Source organism: Hemicordylus capensis, chromosome 1 (genome assembly GCF_027244095.1).
Source record: "Hemicordylus capensis ecotype Gifberg chromosome 1, rHemCap1.1.pri, whole genome shotgun sequence".
Taxonomy (NCBI): Eukaryota; Metazoa; Chordata; class Lepidosauria; order Squamata; family Cordylidae; genus Hemicordylus; species Hemicordylus capensis.
Window position 1 is genome coordinate 272,974,137 of NC_069657.1, and position 23,434 is coordinate 272,997,570.

At 46.4% G+C, this 23,434-nt stretch overlaps 1 protein-coding gene and 1 long non-coding RNA gene across 4 annotated transcripts in view; one reads left to right on the forward strand and one right to left on the reverse strand.

Annotated features, from left to right (window-relative positions):
- The window catches only part of LOC128340301 (uncharacterized), a 27,101-nt gene continuing 3,667 nt past the window's right edge, over nt 1-23,434 (reverse strand). Inside the window, exons 2-3 of the long non-coding RNA XR_008313578.1 lie at nt 2,903-3,017; nt 1-340 (exon numbers count right to left, since the gene is read on the reverse strand). This is a non-coding gene — a long non-coding RNA (uncharacterized LOC128340301). The remainder of the gene's footprint in view (nt 341-2,902; nt 3,018-23,434) is intronic.
- On the forward strand, nt 18,383-21,810 carry LOC128340299 (mucin-5AC-like). 3 transcript variants are annotated; one of them, XM_053285275.1, is made up of 4 exons: nt 18,383-18,408; nt 19,620-20,229; nt 20,326-20,544; nt 21,504-21,810. In XM_053285275.1, the coding sequence occupies exons 2-4, from the start codon at nt 19,641-19,643 to the stop codon at nt 21,671-21,673; spliced, it is 978 nt and encodes a 325-aa protein (XP_053141250.1). In that variant the 5' UTR covers nt 18,383-18,408; nt 19,620-19,640; the 3' UTR covers nt 21,674-21,810. The 3 variants fall into 3 exon arrangements, with proteins under 3 accessions (XP_053141250.1, XP_053141249.1, XP_053141251.1); XM_053285274.1 differs by lacking the exon at nt 18,383-18,408 and having other exon boundaries at nt 19,212-20,229; XM_053285276.1 differs by lacking the exons at nt 18,383-18,408; nt 20,326-20,544 and having other exon boundaries at nt 19,212-20,229.

Below are 23,434 nucleotides of genomic sequence, written 5' to 3' on the forward strand. Positions count from 1 at the left end.
TAGCAACAAACATAGTATCTATATTCTCAATATAGGAATGCATTTTAAACAACCTTTTAAAATAAACTTCATACAGTCTTCACTATTCATTGAACAGGGTGATTTAAATTGAACAAACTGTAATTCTGGATAGACAGTCAGAAAGTGTTCTTTCTTTCTTTCTTTCTTTCTTTCTTTCTTTCTTTCTTTCTTTCTTTCTTTCTTGGTAAAGAATTTCAAAAGTAGTCTTTCATTTCATTGGGCATCCAGCAATGTTTTCCATTTGCTCCTATCCATCATAACCGCAGCTTTGCTGTGTAGGGCATTTCTTTTGTTCTTTTAAAAATCCACACTCCATGACCTTTGAAACGACAAATGATGAACACGAATATCTCCCTTGTTGCCATCTTTAGTGTCAACAAAATATGTATTGAGTGTATAGTTAGTCCATGTTCCCAGCTAGCATCCACATTCCATGTTAAAAATGCTAGGCAGTAAATCCATCACCTTTATAGAAAGGTAAATACCTGAGACTAGGACTATTTGCATTTTGAATCATGAAAGATTTTTCTAGTCTCCCCAGTTCAGATTTAACAAACAGGACTTTCATTGCTCTGTCATAAACACAGCAAAAGACTCAACATTTTTGCCTCATACACATCCTGTAAAATTCCTGTCAGAGATGGCTTTGCCAATGTTAGGATAAGACCTAAAGCTAACTTTAAAAAAAAACTTTGAAATATCCAACCCTGAGTCATATTATTCTGATTTTTCTGATTTTTGTTCAGCTACAATTTTATGCAGTGATAATTTAGAGATAAACATTTCCTAAAATAACTTTTGTCCGATGTTCTATCTGATGTCTAATGGTAGAAGAATACTTTCTTTTTTCCTTTTTTGGTTAAAGAAAAAGGCTTAGTGTGAGTTGGGTTTGGCTTTGCTCCCTTTCCCGTTCTTCTATTGGGGAAAACTCAAAGGGCAAAAAATGGTAGATGATAGTCAAGGCTGCTTGTCAAATACACATAGGAGGGGTTATCACATTGTGGATTGGGACCAGCTGGGATTTTTACACACAGCAGGCTTTATGAGTTTACTGGGAGGCTTTTTTGTGAACTTGAAGTTGTTGCGAGGTTATTTGACTTGGGTGGGATAGAAAGTGTGTTATCACTTCCCCTGCATGGTAGGGGATAAGGCAGCTGGTGAGGCCATCTGCTAATCCACATTTTGCCCTTTTGCACCTGACTGTCACATACACTTCTCTCTGCCATGTTTTGCCCCTTTTTAGGCGAGAAAGTCTCAAATGATGCACCTTTTCCTGGCAGAGATTGTGCTCCAGGACCTTGAGGATTTTAGTTACAGATGCAGAAACTGTAGTGATATTTGTTGAACTGCTCTGAAAGCTGCCAGGAGCTACACAGGCTTCCCTCTACATTCCACAAAAAAGAGGGAAAGCACAGGACTGCATAAGCATGGATGGGCAGGAATGGTGGCAGAAAAACTGATTGATAACATAACTGATTGAGAACATAAAAGTGCAATCCTATGGGAATGCATTTTAGGAGTAAATCCCATTGGAATCAGTGGGACTTCTGAGTAAATTTGAAGAGGGTCAGTTTGTAAGTACAGAATAAGAGGTGTGCACAAAACTTAGCGAGTGAAATTGAAGCAGGCTGATTTGGCTCAGTGTGACTCGAACTGTTGTCTGGTTTTGGTCAAAGTGGGTGCAATTCAGCCTATGCTGATTCTGCCCATTTTGACCCCTTGCTTCTTCCCCACCTCACCACTTCTCTGACTTCTTAACTTACTTAAAATTAGGTCCAGTAGTTTTTTCTCTCCCACCCCCATCTCCTCCCTGCAGTTCTGGGAAATGCACAGGGCATCTTGGGAACTGTAGTTACCTATTTTATGGGCTACTGCAGTTTCAAAGATGGATATCCTCTTTAAAGAAAGAGTAAATGTAAGGACATCAATTCTTGTGCTAACAAGGTTGTATTGCTTCCAACCCTGATCCAGATATCCCCTCTATTGCACCTGAGTCAACCTCACCCCTATTGAACAGTGAATCAGCACAGTGAACTGAGTACCTTATGGCTGGGAGTTATTCGCACATGGCTTCATGCTTCGAGGTAAATGTTGAGCAAAGCCACTTCAAACTACACTCGCTGAATTGAGGGAAGCAACCCTGCCCTCTGCTCTTGGGTTTTGCTTTGAAACAAGTTCACATGGCGTGTGTCTGTGTTTTCCTTCTAGCCAATTGGGTGTGTGTGTGTGTGTGTGTGGAGAGAGAGCTTCCTAAAAAATGATATCTGCATTTCTAAAGAGAGCATCCCTCTTATCATGCTAATGATTCTACATCAGTGCCAGAAAAAGTAGCTTAAAATCAGCATTTTAAAAATCCGGAAGTACGTCAAGATAAGCTAGAATTCACATCACAAAGCCCAGCTTGTGTGTGAAGTGGGTCCAAAAATCTTGAAGGGATTTTGAGGTAAATTTGTCTGGTGTGTGAATGCACACACTCTCTTCTGAAGGAGATTTGGGGTAGAAGCCCTGTGTGTAAAGCCTCCTGGTGAAGGGAAGGCAGAGTATGGATTCTGTTGGGCCATTCCCAATAGATGAACTGATCAGTGTTGTCAGAACTCAGAGTCCCAATTCTGGATTCACCCTTGCCGTGTGAATAAAACAGAAGCATCCTTTTGTTTCTGATGCACATGGAGGTAAATTGAGAAAAAGTGACTGTGTGTGGAAATCACACATTTTTACTTTACTGTGGCTATTAATCTACTGAGTAGTTGGACAGCATTCAGCAGGCAGACCACAAGTAGTTTGTGAACCCCTGTTTTATATCTCTCTCAGAAGTTTTGGGACTTTGTAAATGCCAGCAAATTCAATATTGCTTGATAACTTAAGTAATAAGCATACTTACATTAGTGTAGAGGCCTTGTGCCTATGGTCCTTGAGAAAAGAAGGGTTTGAAAGCAGATCTGGAAACCTGTGTAATGATCCATGTCTCAGAGGAAATGTGTCACTGCCATAGTAAACTGTTTAAAATAAAATAAAATGTTAGTAGTCAGTCCAGAGTTCACTTGAGGAGATATTGTGGGTTGGTGCTTAAGTCTAAATGTGCGTCATAGATTTACTTCTTTTCAGAGTAATTTACCGTGGTGTTTGGGAGATTTTCATAATCATTTGGGCCATTCTTGCAAGCACAGCCCATTCTCACTGGCTGACATACAGAGAAAGGATGCATTGATGCAGTGGGAAAGCATTCTAACAGAACTTCGCAACTAACTTCATTGGTGGCAACAAAGCCCCACTCCCCTCTAATAACATGTGGAGGCCCAGTGCTGGCCCTTCTGAGCCACCCCTCACCTTGCTGCCTCCTCTGCCACCACTGCTGCCCCCTCCTCCTGCCTCTTGTCACCAAGAGAGCCTGTTTAGGGGCTCCTAGGAGCACCCCTACATCAGGTTCGGAGCGACAGCCTCATAGTTTCCACTTTTGCCTCTCAGAATGCCGGGCACAGTGGGCTTTGCCTCCTTAAAAAAAAAACACCCTCTGAAAGCCAGCTGTGCAGTGCGGCAGGATGGGTGGTGGCGGCAGCAAGCTCCTTCCACCTCCCCTTCTCTCGAGTGACTGCAGGGGCTCTGCTGTCTGCAGCCCGTTTCTGGCTTTCCTCCACGTGGAAAGGAGGAGGTGGCCTGGCCAGGGAGAGGGGGAGATGGGGTAATGCTTCCCAGCCGAGGAGAGGGGAAACGGGGTGCCGGGCATTTGGGTGGTGGCGGCAGGCACGGCAGAGACTGTACGTCTGCCAGAAACTGCTGTGCAGGGGCCTGGGGGTTTGTGCACATGCACGTGCACCTTAGAGGGAACAGTGGAGTAGACATAAGTTAATTAAGCATTATTCTCCTCAAGAATCATCCAAATACTCTCCCCTCTGTTGGCACATTGGATCAGGTCAAGCTGATCACCTGCACAGGAGTGATAAAGGGTAACTGGTCGTCTCCTCTGCTAACAATCATGTTAATGGCTGGCTCGGGGCATGAGAAGCTAGCTTGTTAAAATTCCTAGTCATTCCCAAAGTTTTCTGAAAAACACAGGATAAGCCCTGATGCGCCCATTACATTTCGCCCCTCACAGGTGTCTCAGACCTATTCACCTATTGTACTGGAAAGCGCACACCCAGCGAAGTTGAATATAATAATAATAATAATAATAATAATAATAATAATAATAATAATCCTCTCTAATAAAACGCTTGGTGTCCGTCCGTGGACGGGCACCAAGCGTGTGTTCGTGCCTCCCTGCCCTGTTCTGCGCCTGCGCGAAGCGCAGGCGCAGAACAGGGCAAGGGAGACACGCTCGCCGGTACCCGGCGGACATCTTGGGCGGCCAGAAGCGGCTGCTCAGAAGAAGCCGGGAAGAGGCGGCAAGGGAAACGGCGGGGCCAGAAGCGGCCGCCGCGAAGATAGGAAAGAGGCGGAGGGGAAAGAGGCGGCGGGGGAAGCCGGCCGAGGTGGTGGCGGAGCCGCCGCCGAGGCCTGGCGTCGCCGCTAAAGCCAGCCAGGGGGAAAACTTTGGGGCCCGACTTCCCCACACTAGAGCCCGACATCCCCGCACCCCCCCCCCATGAACAAGGGCCAACATGGCCCAGGAAAATGCCACCGCGGCGGCCGCCGCCAACCACCCTCCAAGTAGCCCGATCCCGCCTTCCCCGCTCCCCCACACATGAACAAGAGCCAACATGGCCCAGGAAAATGCCTCTGCGGCCGCCGCCGCCAACCGCCCACCCAGCTGCCCGAGACCTCCTTACCCAAAGAAGAACCAACCCCGACGACCGTGGAAAAAGGAGCTCACAAAAAGAGCTCCTCTCTCGGCAAAGACACTGCCCAGACTGCCGCTGGGCGTCCTTTACGCCCAATGCAACAGTCCGGGAAGAGGCTTGCCTGAGAAATGAGCTCTGCTTGCGAGCTCCTTTCTCCGTCGCGTTCAAAACAGTGAGTAAAGTTGCCAGGTTGGGGGGGGGGGAGCGCAAGACTCTTCTGGGCAGGGGAGAGGGGGAAGGGGGGAGGGCGTGGGGGAGGGGGCAGGGCAAGAGGGAGGGTTGGAGGGGGGAGGGCAAGAGGGAATGGGGCAGGGAGGAGGGCAAGAACGAGTGGGGCAGGGGGGAAGAGGGAGGGCCAAGAGGGAGTGGGTCAGGGTGGAGGGGCAAGAGGGAGTGGGGCATGGGGAGGGGAGAGGGCAAGAGGGAGTGGGGCAAGAGGGAGTGGGTCAGGGGGGAGGGGGAGGGCAAGAGGGAGTGGGGCAGGAGGAGGGGAAAGGGCAAGAGGGAGTTAGGCAGGGGGAGGGGGAAGGGAAGGGCAAGAGGGAGTAGGGTGGCAGGAGGGACTGGGGCAGGAGGCTGACAGGAAGGGGAGGGTGTGAGCGGGGTGGGAGGGGGAGGAAGAGAGGCCAGAGTGTGGGGCAGGAGGGAGGGTGGGACAGGAGAGACAAACAAACACACACACACACACAAAGAAAAAAAAGATGAAGAACACATAAAGGGGGGTAAAAAGGCTAGCGCCCGTTGTTATAACGGGCTTAAAAATACTAGTAATAATAATAAAATATGATAAAGATGTATTCTTTGGTCTATTCCTTTTGTCCACCTCTTCAGCAGAAAGGTGTGGTCAGCATTCCTCCTCAGGGCAAGATGCTGGCTATTTCTAGTCAAGACACAATCAATCAGTGTGTCTCTTCCTCAGATTCACAAGTTGGTGTCATCACGCCTGGGCATTGGCTCCTCCATCTTGCCTTGCCTGGACTTTTGCTCCTGTTCTGCTTGTCGCTTCCTGATTGGCCCTTTTTCCAAGCCCAATCTGTGTGGCACACTAGGCTAGGGATGTGCACGGAACTAGGGGGTTGCTCAAAGGGGTGGGGGTAGGTTTTTAAGGGCGGGGGAGGGTGCACTTACCCCTCCCCCCCACTTTTTCCCTGCTGGCCTTGACGTCCAGTAAAATCTGTTGGGGTGGCAGTGTACCTCCCTGTCACCCCTTCCCCTCTTCGGCTGGAAGTACTGCACATACATGCACATGCCAGGTGCATGCATGTCACACTTGCACTTGGTCATGCAGGATTGCAACATGCACACGTGCCCAGCATCCATATGCAAACGTGGTACTTCTGGCCAAAGAGGGGAAGGGGCAGCAGGAAGGTACACTGCCGCCCCAACAGATTTTACTGGACATCAGTGCCAGTGGGGGGAAACCGGGGGGAGGGGTAAGTGTACCCTTTCCCACCCTTAAAGACCTACTCCCCCACCGCTGAACAGTTGAACTGGCCAGTGTTTGAACCTGTTTGGAGGCCCATAAAAGGCCTGTGCACATCTATACACTTGGCTGTGAGATATTGGTCCCCAGATATCAGGTCCCCTTTGGATTTTGCCTGGCTCCCAGACCCTCACTTGGTCCTCAGGTTCCTGTTCCTACCTTCTTGCCTATCCTGGAGGAGAGAGGTCCCTTTGCACTTGCTGATCTTCAAGTGTCCATACACACCACCAGATGCCCTTAGGTAGTATAGGTAACCTCTGCCCTCAAGCCTCTTACTCCCCTCCTTTCTTGTTTCCTCTAAAATCCAAAACTGTTCTCCAAAAACCATTCTCTGTTCAGCCTTGAGTGGACTTAATTTGGAACTCAAGCTAAAACGCCTCTTATTGAACTTTAATCTAGTCCTTTTGAGTTGTATATTAATATTGTGTTGCTCATTAATCATTATTTCTTCTCCTGTGCCCCTAAACCCAAGAATGAACCTGATTCTGTTTTTGAACTTCAAACTCTCTCTTAGTTCTTTCCAAGACCAAAGTTTTGAACACATTTATTCTGAGGTGGACTGCTCCATTCAAACTCGTTAGTTCCCCACACAAGTCTAAAATGCAGCCAGGGGTATTTGCCAATTCCCTGGGAGCAGTTCTAGTAACAATCTGCCACCACTACCTGCCCATCACACACCCATTGCCATTCCCAGCTGGCTTTGGCTGCAGTGAGAAGGCAGACGGCTGCTTCTTCTCTCACTCGCACAGCAGCAAAAACAACCAATCTGCCAGCTCACCATGGCAAGAGCCAGCACAAAGTGATGGGTGGGTAGCAGAGGCAGGAGGCCTCACAGAGGGGCCTCACATTATAATGGAGTGGAGTAGGGGAACTCAAGAGTAGATCGCTTCTTGAGAGTAGGCGGCTTATTTTCTTCCAACTTGTCCACCCAGTCACAGCTCCGTCCCTGGTCCACTAGTTTTTCTATTCTTCCAGGCCTTAGATTCTGTATGAAATCCCCTCGCCTCCCTGCCCTCAACCAGCTAACTGGATGTTTCACTTTCTCTCAGAAGTTGAGAGATTTTTTGTGTTTTTTTGGCTCTCTGTGCATGTGCCTACAGAGCATTTGTTTGGTACCTGTTCAAAACCTTTTGTTAAACATGAAGCTTTAGAAACCCTTAATACAGAACAGGGAACACTGAGATCTGCTGGAGAGGTCCGTCTGCAGCTGCCACCGGCTCGTCTGGTGGCCACTCAGGGAGAGGCCTTCTCCGCTGCTGCCCCGAGGCTTTGGAATGCGCTCCCTAGCGAAGTGAGAGCCTCCCCATCTCTGACAGCTTTTAAAAAGTCTTTAAAGACACATCTCTTCACTCGGGCTTTTAATTAATATTGTTTTAATGGTTTTAATGCTGTTTTAAAATATTATTTTAAAATTTTAAAATTGTTGTAATGTGTGTGTTTCCCCCCTCCCCATTTTTGTCTTAACAAACGTTTTACTTTGTTTTTATCCTGTTGTAAACCGCCCAGAGACATAAGTTTTGGGCAGTATAAAAATGTTTTAATAAATAAATAATAAAATAAATAGAGGCAGAAGTATGAAGATCTTGCCCTGCTGAGATCCACTAAACATGATCCTAAAGATCACAAGAAGTCAGTGAGACCATCTTCCTGAAGTCTTACTGCTTTTATTTCTGTTACGACTATGATATATTATAGTTTATATGCTGCATCTAGGTGCAAAGTGCTGCTAAAAAATAATATTGTGAATGTTGCAGTACATTTTAAATGTATTGATCGATGTTATGTGTTACTGATAGACATTATCAGAGCTCCACACTGATAAAAGTGTCTTGAAATTCAGAAGTCTGAATAATCCCAGCTCTGAACAGAATTGCTCATATGTGTTAATGAATCATGAAACTGTTGTATGACATCAACTGTAGGAATCATTTTTTAAAAATGTTTTTAAGGGAGTGTTTAATAGGGGAGAAGGGAAGCTGCCTCTACACACGAAGACCCTTCACAGAGAATGAGTTCTGGATGTGCAGTGTGTGCAAGCACTGTGAGCAGGCTCAAGAAATCAGCGATTACAATTTCTGCCCGCCCCCCCGCCCCCGCCACAGCTCAATGGCTTAATAATAGGGGGGAAAGTGACCTGTATTGGTATGCATAACAAGTAAAAGTGTACTGTCTAAAACAGTGGTTCCTGATCTGGGGGCCTCCAGGCATTGCTGATCTACAACTTCCATCACCCCAAGCTACAATATATTGTAGCTGGGGCTGATGGGAATTGTAGTGCACCAGTATCTAGGGGCCCCAAGGTTGGGAACCAGTGGTCTAAAATAATTAGAAATCCTATAAAACTGTTGGAGGGAAAAATTAAACCAGAAACAAAAGTAACTTAGTGTCTCATCCATGCCTATTAAAAAAACCCACAACCCACTAATTTGAATTCTTTCTTTAAATCAGCCTCAACCTGGCCAAGGCACTTTTTTAAAAAGTGTAAATGAAACCAAAGACCTCATACAAACAAAATGAATGTCTGTCCTGTCTTTCTCTGTGTTTACATGGAGTCACTCTACTTTACAAGGCCTTCATTCTTTATTTTTATGTACACTATATATTGGGTAGTACAGTTTTCCAAAAACATTGGGGGAAACTCCTGAAGGAAAGAATTTTATGTCAACCAACGTCAAAAGAGCAAGAAAAATATTTTTTTCCTTTGGCACTTTTATAGTTAATTGGACTATGAGACTTCCATCTACTTTTGTATAAAACAATGCTTATATACATATGTCACTTTCTAAGCCTAATACTAAACATCTTCAGTTTAGATTGATGGTCCAAAAAACTGAAAACTAAATATAGGTGAACTGATTCAAAAGTGTGCACACACAGAAGAGCTGCATGTGAAGCCTTTTCAAAATAGTGAAAATCCAACCATCAGCTAGTCAACACTCAAATACTTAATCTACCCCATGATCTTAATGCAGTTGCATTTAAGATTAATTAAAATGCATTAAGTCATGATGTCTCCCTTTGCCACCAAGGATCAGCAATATAAAGGCCACAGTTCAGCCAAAGCAAAGCACTTTAGGCAGCTCAATTTACTAACTGATTAAAATTGGATGTACTTCCAAGGATTGAAGTATGTCCCATAATTTGAATAGGAGGGAGTTAGTCTGATTTTAGGCACACTTTTTAAAAGGCACATTTACTGAGAATAAGTCCGATGGTACTTCCAAGTATCTGCACACAAGAGTGTCATGGAGCAGGGACCCTCAGGAATGTTGACCCTGCTATATGCAAAGACATCCACACAGCGCAAGCAAGGCAGGGAGGAGGAGGGGGATGATCAGAGGAGGAACTTGTAAGAACAAGCCGGGGAGGGAAGGGAGGGTGGGTGAGCAAGACAAAGGAATGAGAAGGGCTTCTTGTCACATCTGCTTGCTTGCCCACTCTCCTCTCTTCCAACTGCACTCTCCTGGTTTCAGGGAATGCTAGGTGTTGTTCACATGCCTGAGTCAAGTTGTAAAATGCCATCTCTCCTTGCCTTTCCTTAAGCATGTAAAGGGGGCATGGGCTGATGAGAGCAGATTGCTATGCTGGTGTCTTCTCCTTGTCGCCTTGGCCACCTCTCATGGCTTGCAAGGGGGCTGGGCAATGTTACTAGCACTGCTATTCTGTGGGCTCCCAGAAGCCTCTCTGCTTATGTCTGAGACCACAGGCTTGTGGTTCTCACTCTTGACGTGCTTAGGAGCAGCATTCCCTCTAACAGGAAATTCCAGATGATGTTGATTACAACTCCCAACATGCCCAGCTGTGATGGCCTTTGGCTGGGAATTACGGGAGTTGTAGTTAACAACATCTGGGATTCCCTGTTACAGGGAACACTGCTCAGGAGTCTCACAGGATCGTGAGCTCCCTGTTTGTTGGTATATTGGGGACAAGTCATTTAACAAGCAGTGGGACATTCACCCCCAGACTCAACAGCAGTCAAGCGAATTGAAAGGGGGTCAGCCTCACAACTTTCTCTATATTAGGGAATGCCTAATTGTTGCCTAACTGGAATGTCCGATGTTGACTTTTGAGTTAGTCTCCTCAAGGTCTGTCTGAAGACTGACTCCTTTAGTTCCCCTCCTTTGCAGTTGCCTCAAACAATAATTACCCCAGCAGGAGGAAAGTCAGATAAGGCACAGCGAATGCAACTTCGTTCACATCACAAAGGTTGAGTGAGCCATAGGAACTCAGGGAGATGTGCTCATTAAAATTACTGATTGGTTTACTAGGTCTTTCCAACCTGAGATACCACGCTTGCATGTTCATTCAGTCCATTTATATACAAGTTGTTCTTGACCCATTCAAATCATTGTATTGTAACTCCAACCCAGCAAACACAGACAATGGAACCTTTTGAGATTCTCCAGAATTACCCTATTCAGGAAAGGACAACTGGAACGTTGCCTCAGGGCACAGTTTGGGCTATAATTGTCCCTCATTTCTTGAACCAGTGTGCTTAATTTGGTCTTTACACCTTGGAGTCACCTGCAGTTTGGACGCTAGTCTTGGCACCCGCCATAACACCCGGCCGTGTCTTGCTCTGCATGCCATCCATGCTTCCAGCCTCCAGATTGGCCTTACTTGCTGGCTCAATCTATCCAGCTCACCTTGCTGCTAGAAACTGGCACACAAAAACAGACACCTTTTGGATTTACCCCTGCTACCTAACCAAGCTGTTTTCGGTTCATCATCTCCTGGTTCCATCCCTGAAGAAAGAGGTCCTTTGTTTGTGCCAGAACCATGAGGGTGTAATCACCACTAAAGGAAGGACAAGGTTTCTATGATAACCACTGCGCCCCTCTGGGCTGCCTATCCCTGCTCTCTTCTTAAGCCCAAAAGCCTGCTTCTCCAAAGCCTCCTTTCTCTAGCCAGCCTCATAGGTGGATTATTGCAGAGGCAATGGAGGCAATTGCCTACAGGGGCGAATCCTGGAAGAGCGGCAGATCTTGGGACGGGAAAAGTTTTTTGTTTTTAAGACCGCTGCTGGCGGCGACAACGAGAGATTAAGCATCTTGCCAGCCTATTGCCGCAGCGAGGTGGGTAGGGGTGGCGAGCATGAAGCCCCCCCCCGCATAACTTCTAAATGTCGCTGTAGTGGCCACAGGGAGCAGGGGACAAGAGGCAAGTCCATCCCCACCTTCTACATTAAAATGCCGTTGAGTGCTGTGGTGGGGGGGGAGGAAGTTCCCCTTTCTACCTTAAAGCAGCGGCCTCAGGGAGCAGGGGGTGAGAGGCAAGTCCATCTCCCCATATACAGAATGGGGTGGCTGGATGCAGTGGGGACTGGGAGAGTTGTGGGGGTGGGGGAAGCGGGAGGAGTGCAAGCCCCGCCCTCAAAGCAGCCTGTCCAAAAACGGGCTGCTTCTGGGCATGCACTCATTTGAGAGGGGGGAGGGGAGCTGGAAGGAGCTCTCCCTCGCTGCTCTTGTTAACTGTTGGTTCCTCCATGCAGTAGAAGCTGCTTTAAGGTAAAATGGGGAACCTCCTCCTGCTTCCCCCACCCCACAACTCTCCCAGTCCCCGCTGCAGCCAGCCACCCCATTCTGTATATGGGGGGATGGACTTGCCTCTCATCCCCTGCTCCCTGAGGCCGCTGTGGCAGCATTTAGAAGTAAAAACGGGGGGGGGGGGGTTCATCCTCGCCACCCCTACCCTCCTCGCTGCAGTGGGGGTGGAAAATCCATGACCGCCTACGGGTGGCAAAAGGCTTAATCCAGCCCTGGAAGCCTGGGAGTTATTTTAGTTTGGACGCTAAGCTAAATTTCCTCTTGCAGTTATCTGGTCAATCTTGTAACATATTTTTAGTAGTAATATTGTTTTAATCAACTTTCTTATTCTGCTGTACCACTACCCTACAATAAAACCTTGTTTATTTTTGAACTTCAACCTCTCTCTGTACATTTTCCTGTAACCAAGCTTTGCACAAAAGTTATTCTGATGTGGGACTGCTCCACCCCAGCTCGCTAATTCCCCACACAAAGCCCAAATGCAATTTTGGGGTGTTCAACAATCACCCCGGGGCAGTTCCATCAACAGCAATGAGAAAAAAACTGCCAGCAAGCAGCCCTCTCCTCAATCCCGTGGCCTTGCAAGTCTGGACTGAGGCATCCTCACTCAATTCTTCAAAGGCTCTGTGTCTGGAACGCCCCCTCCAGGAGGGAAGGTTGCCAGCAGCCCACCTCCCCATGCAGTTTCTTTCCAAAGTGTGCTACTGAATGTGAGCACTGATGCTGCACAACCAGACACTCCTAGGAGGGCTCTGTAACTGTAAAAAAAAACCCTTGGGGCCCACTGCTTTGCAGCAAACACCTTTAGCAGGCGTGGATAGATGGTGCATTGTTCTAGAGCCAAACAGAGCACAAGGGAAGAGGTGAGGAACAAGGAAGCTGCTTGCAACACTGTTGGAAAGTCATGCAGGAGGAGATGCAAGTTGCAACACATGCTTGATTGTTGTGAGTGGGCGGGGCGGGGGGGAGGAGGGATGTCTGCTTGAATTTCCTTTCCCTTAGTACACACTGAGATTCCTCTCCCCATCAGGCACATTTGCTAAACCATCTGCAAGAGAAGGGGGTAATTTGGACTGCAGATCTGTACTCGTCTTCTTGCAAATGGCTGAATTCTAGACTGACCATCTCTGAATCTGAAGCATCCATTGAATTACTTTGGGTTGCTAATCCCCCTAGTGTGCTCTGTCTTTATTTGATACATTCCTTCTCATTACTTCCTTAGCCTGGAGGCAAGGGTGCGAGGGTCTCTATTTGTGCATCCCAATCCTCTACATGTTTACTCAGAAGCAAGTTTATTCATATTTCAACAGGAATCTTTCCTAAGTAAGAATGCATAGGATTATGCTATGCACCTTGAAAGGAAAAGAAGAGATCGTGCCGTGGAGTCAGTGTTGATTCCTGGGAGCTTTCCAGATTCCACCCTGTAACAGGGTGACAGTGGATCTCAGAAGTGTGCTTCCACACTTTCTGTGCTGTGACACCACAGTCCCTACGCGGACAGCAGGGTGCCGTTCACATTGCCAATGCCTTGCCTCAAATTTAATAGCTGCGATATAGAGCTAGGACATTGTATATCCGGCGTAGGGAAGTTGCTGGTTTTTTGGGTTGTTAGTTTCCGTTAAACTGCTCCCCCTGCTATTTACATTTTGAATACGACTTGCCTGAATGGAAGCATTTTGCTGCTGTTGAACGGCTAAAATGGAAAGTGCCCAGGTGACTGCAGAGTCATGTGGTTTTTGTGGTAGAATACAGGAGAAAACCCTACCATTGCCACCTCCCGTGCAGTATAAGATGATGCCTTTCAGCCCTTTCCGATATCATATCGCAGCTGCCCAAAACATATCAGCAGGGATTTGAACTATTAACCTCTTGTTCCCGGTGGTCTTACTTTACCGGACTTAAGGTTGTATTTTGATGCTGTTTGTTTGACGTGGCTAAAAGAATGAATAACATTAAGAAACCCTAGAATACTTGATTTGGAAGGATTTGATAGAAGGTTTGGATGGCATTCATATCTGTGGTATGAAAAAAGCAAAATACATAAAGATTTTTTGAACCACTGTGTGAGAAGGAGTTTAATGAGGGTGTGGCTAAAATATAAAAAATGGTTGGAACCTAAAACTCCGTTATGGGTATCTCCGACTGAAGCTTTATCACGTAAAGAAGTAAATATGCAACTGCATTGGGGTACCTATAGGGATTTGTTATATTTTCAGGAAAAGGACTGTAAGTTAAAAAGTTTAACTGAAGTACAAAATTTGGTCAGAGATTGGTTTCAGTATCATCAGTTAAATGAGATATATAAGAAGGATTTTAAAGTTGGATTTGAAGATCAGATTTCGAGCTTTGAGAAGGAATTATGTGAAAATGATGAAAAATTAGTTTCTAAAATGTATACACTTTTACTTCTGGAGGAGACAAGAGAGGAAGTGGTTAAAACGACCATGATAAAGTGGGCTCAAGATGTGGGGTGTAATATAGAAATGGCAGCCTAGGAAAAATTATGGGAAAATGATTTAAAATTTACTGCATGTTATGTTTTAAAAGAAAATTATTATAAAATGATGTATAGATGGTATTTGACACCAAAAAAATTGGCATTAATGTATAAAAATGTTTCAAACAAATGTTGGAAGTGTGGACATTCTGAAGGTACTTTTTTTCATATGTGGTGGACCTGCGGGAAGGCTAAGGCCTATTGGGATATGATATGTAATGAGTTAAAGAAAATACTTAAAATGACATTTCCTAAGAAGCCAGAATCCTTCCTGCTGGGAATAACACAAGGTGTAATTTCTACAACTAATTTAACATTTTTTATGTACGCTTCTACGGCGGCCAGAATAATATATGCACAGAAATGGAAGAGTAATGAACTGCCTTCAAAAGAAGATTGGCTGATAAAATTTTTGGAATATGCAGAGATGGCAAAACTTACAACATTGATAAGAGACCAAAATTTAGAATGCTTTAAAGAAGATTGGAAACCATTTTTGTTGTATCTAAAGAACTATTTTCCTACTATAGACTTTACAGCAGGGTTTGAAATTTAGTAAAAATTGCAGGTTGGGTAGATTAACTGTGTTTGTAAGGGTTAAAATTTATGTTTTGAATTATTATTATAGCAAGGGTAAATTTTATAGCTGATGATTCACGAAGAGATGTGTGCGGGAAGTCCACGTTTGTCTATTTGTTAATGATAATATTACTATTGTTAAAATCAATAAAAATTGAATTTGGGGGAAAAAATTAACCTCTTGCTCCCTAGGCAAGTCACTACCTAGGCAAGTCACTTCCCTGCTGCACCATTAGGTGTGCACCTTGAGTGCATGTTAATTCAGAAGTCCTGGAGGAGTTCGAATAGGAGTTACTCCCCAGTTAAGAGCTGTGGCCTTAATCTGACAAATAAGAAATATTAAGTACTCCCTCTTAAATTCACCCCCCTTCAATGCAACACTCACAGCTATATATTGTAACGCATGCCCATGTACCGTATTTCTTAAATATAATTGCTCTGAAATTCTGAATGCATTTCCCCATCTGGGATCTAAACCAGAGCAGTAGAGAGAGCCACAGGATTTCACATGTAATACTGTAAGGCGCAGCGGGGAAATGCTTGACTAACAAGCAGAAGGTTGCCAGTTCGAAACCTCGCTGGTACTATATCAGGCAGCAGCGATATAGGAAGATGCTGAAAGGCCATCATCTCATACTGTGTGGGAGGAAGCAATGGTAAACCCCTCCTGTATTCTACCAAAAACCACAGGGCTCTGTGGTCACCAGGAGTCAAAACCGACTTGACGGCACACTTTACCTTTACCCAGGGGTGTATATAGGGGTAGGGCAGACAGGGCATGTGCCCTGGGCGCCACTTGAAGGGGGGTGCCATTTTGTAAAATTATTATTTTTTTTTAAAAGGCTGCCAAAAACAAAATGGCCACCGTGCATGCTCAAATGGCCTCTGTGAGGCCCTAGGTCATGCCAGGCCTTGCAGAGGCCATTTGAGCATGCACAGTGGCCATTTTGTTTTCAGTGGCCATTTTTTAAAAAAAGTTAAAATGGTCCCTGCGAGGCCCTAGAGGCCAGTGGGGGGAGGAGGAACATTTGAAAAATCCCCAGCCTTTAGGAAGCCCCCCGAAGGGGCTACAGGTAAAAAATTAATAATATATAATATAAGTCACTGTACACATATTCAGAGTGGCACTATGTACAGAGAATCAGGGCTTGTGTATACTGAGCTGATGCTTATGAGCTAGGATTGTATTCATTTGCTCTTACTTTGCTTCTTGTGATAAGTGAGTTAAATGTGATGTCTTGCTAATATGGCTATTAATGGTGAATTTGTCTTTGAATCAGTGTGAAATCCTTAATATTAAGGCCCACTGGGAGTTTCTTGCTTTCTTTCTCTCATTTTAACTGTCTTTCTGAAAGACTAGAATATATTCCAAGCAGTGACACAGTTTACTCTGCATATCCTTTAATTATTTACAGAGTATCTGGGAAAAGTCAAATTCTCAATTTATTTTTAAAACTTATGTAATGGTGATGCTACAATACATAGTAGAGAATTACAGGCACTTCTGTTTAGTTTTCCAAGTACACCTCCACATAGTATTTGGGTATTTCATGAGTCCCAGCATACTGAAATTTGTAGTTTTCCAGCATTTTTTGGTCTGGCTAAGTCCACTGCTATAATAGTTTTTGAAAGATTAAAAGATTAACGAGCCTGACTTGTATTTTTCAGCTGATATTATGGTAAAGTTATCTGAAAGATGGGTGTCAGATGCTTGGACAGGGGGCGCAATTTCAGTGTTTGCCCTAGGCGCTATTTCCCCTAGATACGCCTCTGTCGCCACAGAGGGGCCTCTCCTCCTCCATGAATGTTTCTAACCCCCTTTCAAACCCATCTAAGCCAGGGATCATCACCATACCTAGTTCCACGAGTTAATTGGCTTTCTTTTTTGTGTATTCTGAACAGAGACGGGCCTTAGTGCTAAATGTGATGTAGAGGGATTTCCTAGCTAAGGGACTTCAGCAAGTGATGAGGTGGAAAACATGTGGGGAGCAGGGAGGGCAGGACAGGGGTGACTCTCCCCTGGTGCTTTGACACTTTGAGCTGCACAACCAAGACAGTGTTTCGATTCAAACCAGAACCAGCATGGCCAGTAACTGATCTTGCGATCTCACAATCAGCCACAGAATTCTGCCGTCATGGTTCCCCTTGGAGACCTGCGAGGATTCTGCAGGAGGCTCACCTGGCAGCATTCTAGATAAGCTGCAGCATCTTTGATAGGTTGGCTGTCTTTGACTGTCAGTTTATCATCAGCTTATCATCTTAGCTGTCAGGATGGGTGGCTGCTGGTCATGGGTGAACTGTAGGTAAGTCTCCGGCATGATGGGGAAGCAAAATCTAATGGCTGCCTGGACTTGGTTTTTAAAGATGCCTTTCCATTGTTTTACATGCCATTGTGCTCCCTATGTGAACTTCAGTGGTCACAAGTTCACCACCAGTATTCATACCACACAGCTTCTCCTTGAAATGCAGGTGGCCCTCGAAGGTCGCTTGCTGGGCTGATTTCCACTGTATTTCTTAAGCTTACAGGTCCTAGACCTGTGAAACTGTAGCACCCAGGAGCTACTGGCTGGCCCCTGTGGGCCCACTTGGGTGTTTTTTTTGGGGGGGGGGAATCCTGCCCACCAGTTGAAGCTGACTTCAAAAGCTGTCCTCTGCCAGCACCCCCATGTTATTTCCAAGAACATGCCTAACCTTTTCTTCTTTCATGTTCCCATAGGTCTCACCCAGAGGCAGAACCAAAGTGAGTTGCTTTTTCCCCTCTTGACTCCTCTTAATGCTTTTGGCTCTGGTGTGGCCAGCTAAAGGGATGGAGGTGGAGGGGGTGGGGGTTGTTCTGACATAGCCCAAACCCAGGTAAAAGTGTGCCATCGAGTCGGTGTCAACTCCTGGTGACCACAGAGTCCTGTGGTTGCCTTTGGTAGAATACAGGAGGGGTTTACCATTGCCATCTCCTGCGCAGTGTGAGATGATGCCTTTCAGCAGCTTCCTATATTGCTGCTGCCCTATATAGGTGTTTCCCATAGTCTGGGGAAAATACAGGTGGGGATTCGAGTTGTCACAAATTTAAACCCTCTTATTCAAATTTTAAAAACCAAAACCGTATGTATGTTCTTTTAGCTGAAGTGTCCCCCTTTTGGGGGGGGGGCTTTTTAAAAAGTTGAAAATCTTCTCTGGAGAGGGGTGGGAAAGCTGGCCTCATATCTATAAACTACGAGAGTGGGTCTGCCCCCCGCCCTGTCAACCAGTCAATCCCCAAGTGAAAACAATCTGAGCAAAATGTAGTGAGTGACTTTCAATAGCAAGTATTGCTATTTCACTGCTCCCAAGTATTAAATCATCCAAAATTAGCAGGGCCTTCTAGAAGGATTATGGGTGAGGGCATGCTTGGGATGGCACAGCACCCCCTAGGATTACTGGGGGGACGCCTCAATTTCCTGTGATTCACTACTAAGAATGTTTCTCCTTATCTCTGCAGGGATGAAGATGAAGAGGGGGCACAGACTGGTAAGTGGATGACGAGAGTGCATACTTCTTCTCAGGGCTCCTCAACCCCCCAGGGAGTGTCTCCTTGGAGACCTGTTTCACTTTGACAATGGAGAGAGATAGGCAGACGTCCATCTGATGGATGAATGGCAGGAAGGCAGGTTCATCCACCTCTATCCTTTGCTGCTGGCACTTGTTGCAGCCAAAAGTGTTGGAGGAGACCAGGGGGCCTGGGCAAGTCACATCTGGATACCCTCCCTTCTAGGAGAAGATGGGGAAGGGGCTGTGGCAGCAGGCAGGCAGGTTTGGTAATTCTCCCTTGGAGGTGGTGCACTTCTGGAAAAGCCCTGCAAGAACCTTTTGCCCACACCCAGCCCCAAGACATCCTCTGGGCCTTGTTCCCCTGCCTTGGAGAAGAGGAAGCTAAAGAATGCTGGTGTCTTGTTTCCAAAGCATCTCTTTTTTTGACAATTACATGGGTTAAGATGGAAATGGAGGATCACCTGCAAACAAGGGCAACATTTCCTGGCCAATGAGCTCTGAGATCAGTCCAAAGAGACTCTTTCTTTCTCTGACCCCAGTTTTCTGCCCCTCGGAGCTGGGCCTGCATTCCTCAGATCATAGCTATGCTTCCTGCTTATGGCGTCCAGGCATATTTTCAAGCCCCACCCCTACCCCCGCACATAGGTCAAAAGGCTGTAACTGGGGGTTGTTGCTTCAGCCAGAGAGCAAATGCATTGTTTAGTCCATGTGAACCATCAGCTCCCACTCTGCTCAAAGGAGAAGCCTCTTTCCTCACAGGTATGGGAGGGCCCATAGTCCAGTAGTGGAACAGGTGCTTTGCATGCACAAGGTCTTGGGTTGAGTCTTCTTCATCTTCTGTTAAAGGATTTTAGCTAGCTAGGAAAAGGCTTCTGCCCAAGAGCAGCTGTCAGCCAGAGTAGGGCAAAGTGAGCCAGGGGTATGACTTGGTAGAAGGCAGCTGCATTGGTATGTTCAGCAGATAGAGCCTGGCCATTGCACTCCCTTCTGAAGCGTAGTTGGTGAGGGCTGTCTTGCCAGTGCTATGCAATATGCTATGCTCTTCATCCCTTGCTTGTTTCCTTGGGTGGACCACCTCACCCACAATCCCAGGCTGCACTGGGTCACCTAGGCAGAAAGGGGAGGCAATTTCTATCAGGGCTATGGGCCATCCTCATTTCCAGATTCCTGCTTTATTTCCTCTCTTTCAGGTCATCCCAGAAATCTGACCCATGTTGCTCCATGTCCTGGGGGACCCTCTGGGGGAAGAGCCCAATGAGGCAAACTTGGTGCCAGGACCCCTTCCAGGACTTCATCTCCCCACTGACATTCTGGGGAAAGAGCTCAATGAGGAAACCTCAATGCTAGGATCCCTTCCAGAACCTCGCGTCCCCACAGATATTCTGGAGGAAGAGCTCAATGAGGAAACGTCGGTGCCAGGATCCCTTCCAGAACCTCACGTCCCCACTGATATTCTGGAGCAAGAGCTCAATGAGGAAATGTCAGTGCCAAGATCCCTTCCAGAACCTTGCATCACCAATGACATTCTTGGGGAAGAGCCCAATGAAGCAACCTTGGTGCCAGGACTCCTTCCAGGACTTCGTGTATCCACTGACATTCTGGGGAAAGAGCTCAATGAAGCAAGCTCAGTGCCAGGATCCCTTTCAGGACCTCGCATTTCCACTGATATTCTGGAGGAAATGCTCAATGAGGAAACCTCAATGCCAGGATCTTTTCCAGGACCTCGCATCCACACTGATATTCTGGAGGGAGAACTCAATGAGGCAACTTCAGTGCCAGGATCCCTTCCAGCTTCTCATGGTGAGCAGTGAGGGCAAGTGATGGTGGGTGAGGTAGCATGCCAGCGTTTGCGTCTGACCACCTGTTGCTTCTTCTCTCTTGCATATTTTCCTGAAGGCCCTGCTGCATGTCTCCGCCCCCCTGGGTCTGGTTCATTATTATCTTCTGCCTCGCTGGAAGTTGGCTCCATCCCACCCTCCACCTCTACCTCTTCTTTCCTCCTGCATCCCTCTTCCCCTCCTCCTCCTTCCCCACATCCTCTAGAGCTGGAACTCAGCAATGTAAAAGAAACTCTGCAGAGTTTGATGGATTTGCAGTTCCATCATCTGAATGACCGTAAGTCTCACAGAGGCAGCACCCCTTTTCCATCCTCATTGTTGTTTTACAATCTAAAACACTTATAGTCTAAAAACAGAGATGGGCAAGCAATAGAGGAAGGAGAGGGAAGTTGAGGTGGGACAAGCGGGGGAACGATATGTATGTATTTAAACTGTACCTCCTTAGGACCAGGGAGACCCGGGTTTGAATTCTCATCCAGCCATGAACCTCGCTGGGTAACTTTGGGCCAGTCACTTGTCCCGCAGTCTAACTTAACTTTTAGGGTTGTTAGGAGGGGAAAAATAACCATGTATACCTCCCTGAGCTGCTTGAGGAAGAGCAGAATGTGAATATTAAATTCATGAATGCTAATAATATGAATGCTAATATCAGCCCTTTTGAGTTCAAGCTGGGCTGAAACAAGAAACCAAGGAGGATGACATACAATTGTGCTTATCATAATCCTCCTTATAGCATCGTCAATGTACATGGGCAAAAGTTCCCGGCCACCAGGAGCATACAGTCTAAAGTTTGGCTTTGGAGAGAGAAGTGAGGAAGAGGAGGAAAGCATAAGGGGCATTCAGTTCAAGCTGATGGAGCTGCCTCTGCTGAGGCATTAAGCCAAAAGCTGCGCAGAGGAGGTGGGTTGCATTGGAAGGATAGGAGAGAGACATGGGCCCACATGAGTGGCGGTTCCAGACCCAAGGGTCAGCGAGGGAGAAGAAAAAGAGTAGTTTTAGAGAGCAGGAGACCTCTAGGTGGCGGAAGACAGAAGCTGAAGGTGCAAAAACCAACCTGACGGGGTGCAAGTTGGGGGAGGATCAGTGCAGAGGAACAGGGTGGGGCATAGCCATGGAGGGTTTTCAAGGTAGAGATGGGAAGTCCGTGCTGGGCATGGAAAGGGACTAGAAGTCAGTGCAGGGACTGGTATTGTGGAGGACAGGCCCCTTGACCCTGTTTGTTTTCTTTCCTTCAAGGCCAAAGACACCTCCGCATCTGCCAGGAATGTTTGCAAAACCTCAAGGCACTGAGGGGAGAGCTCCGAAGACTGCAGAGCAGACTGGCAAGTGTGGAAGCCACTATTGGGATCCTGGTTCCTCCAAGGGAGCTGGATGTTGAGGAGGAAAAAGAGAAAGACAAAAACTAGACAGTGCTTCATACATAGGTAGCAATAAAATGTTGCATATTTATTTTAAAATTATTAAACATTTGTTTTAATAGGATGGGATGTAGAGATAAAACAGCAATAGAGCATGCATATTTACTGCTTAAAAATAAAAAGTTGATTTAAAAGAAAATAAAGTTGTCTTACTTTGAATATTCTTTGGGCAGAGTTGGGTAAAAGTGTCTTTGGGTCAAACCCAGCCACAGAAAAGGCTCTATGCCCAGTCCTCTTGGGGCCAAGAGATGTTCTGAGAGGTTCAAGAGGTAGCTCAAGATAGACTGCTCCTTGCCAGGAGGCTTATACAGAGCTTGTCTGCCCCAATATGTATGGCTAGGAGGCCTGATTTTGGCCCTGAAGAGGGATCTGCCTCTTGTGGAAGAGGATGGAGTGGTGATGCAGAAGGGGAAGCTTGATTTAGTGCAGGGCTGCACAACACCAGCCCTCCAGCTGCTGTTTGACTACAGTTCCCATCAACCCTGACTATTGGTTAGTGCAACTGGGGACTATGGGAGCTGTAACCCAACAACAGCTGGAAGGCCCAAGTGGTGCAGCCCTGGGTTAGCTGAACCACTCAGGGCTGCTGGGTGGCAGGAATAATGGAAACGAGGCCAAGTGTTCCAAATGGGAAGGAGGCCAAATGTTATTCTCCAGCCCCCTTATTTTCCACCAAGAGCCAAAGCAGCGGCTGAAGGCTTGGATCCAGGCAAAGAGTCAAACTGAATGACTGATTTGGCCCTGGGGGAGCAGCTAGGAGGAAATCTTCCCCCATTTCCTTCGCAGGAAGAAAAGCCATTTCCTTTGCAAGAAGAAAAGCCATTTCCTTTGCAAGAAGAAAAGCCATTTCCTTTGCAGGAAGAAAAGGCTCTCTGTAGAGCATGACACTCCCAGTAGAGAACAAAAAAGGCAACATCGATATCTGCCGCCTCCCAGGGCCTTCCGGCCCTGCTGATCTTCCAAGGAAAGAACCAAAAGAAGCAACCTCCATATCAGATCCCCTTCGAGTGTTACCTGAGGGCCAACAAATTCCTCAGAGCCACAAACCAGGCAAACAAAGGATGATTGAAGGAAGCAAAATAACCGTTTATTGAAAACCAGCGCTGGTGACGCTCCCAGTACCTAACGGTAAAACCTGAGAGACGTGCCCAGCTGCCTGGGTCACAAGTTTTTATAATTTGGCATTACTACACAATTAGGCGTCAACATTCAGCCCCAAAGAACCAATCAGTTCATTACATTCGTACATATGCTTGCATAGAGGCTGGACTTTGCGCTCTAAGTTTCTATTTCACAGCAGAGAGATAATTAATTAATAGAAGAAGCCTTCACATTCCTAGAACAATACAGTTACTATTCAGGGGAGCCTGTCTCTCCCCGCTGCTGCAAACCCCCACTGATTCTGCTCTGGGCAGATAGCTGAATGAACACTTTCTTTGGGTCTGTACTTTTCCATCCCACAGAGGCACTGACTTGCAAACACACTTTCTACAAAGCAATTACAAAGCAGCTTTCTGAAAAGGCCTTTTCCATTCCACACGAGGATGTTCCATCCCTGCTGATCTTCCAAGGAAAGAACCCAAAAGAAGCAACCTCTGTATTAGGCCTTCTCCCAGGGCCTTCCATCTCTGCTGAGACTCAGAGAAAAGGACCTAAAGAGGCAAACTCTGCATCGGGTCCCCATCCAGGACATCCCAGCCCTGCTATGAGCAATCTCCCAAGTATGGGCAATCCACACTTGGGGGAAAG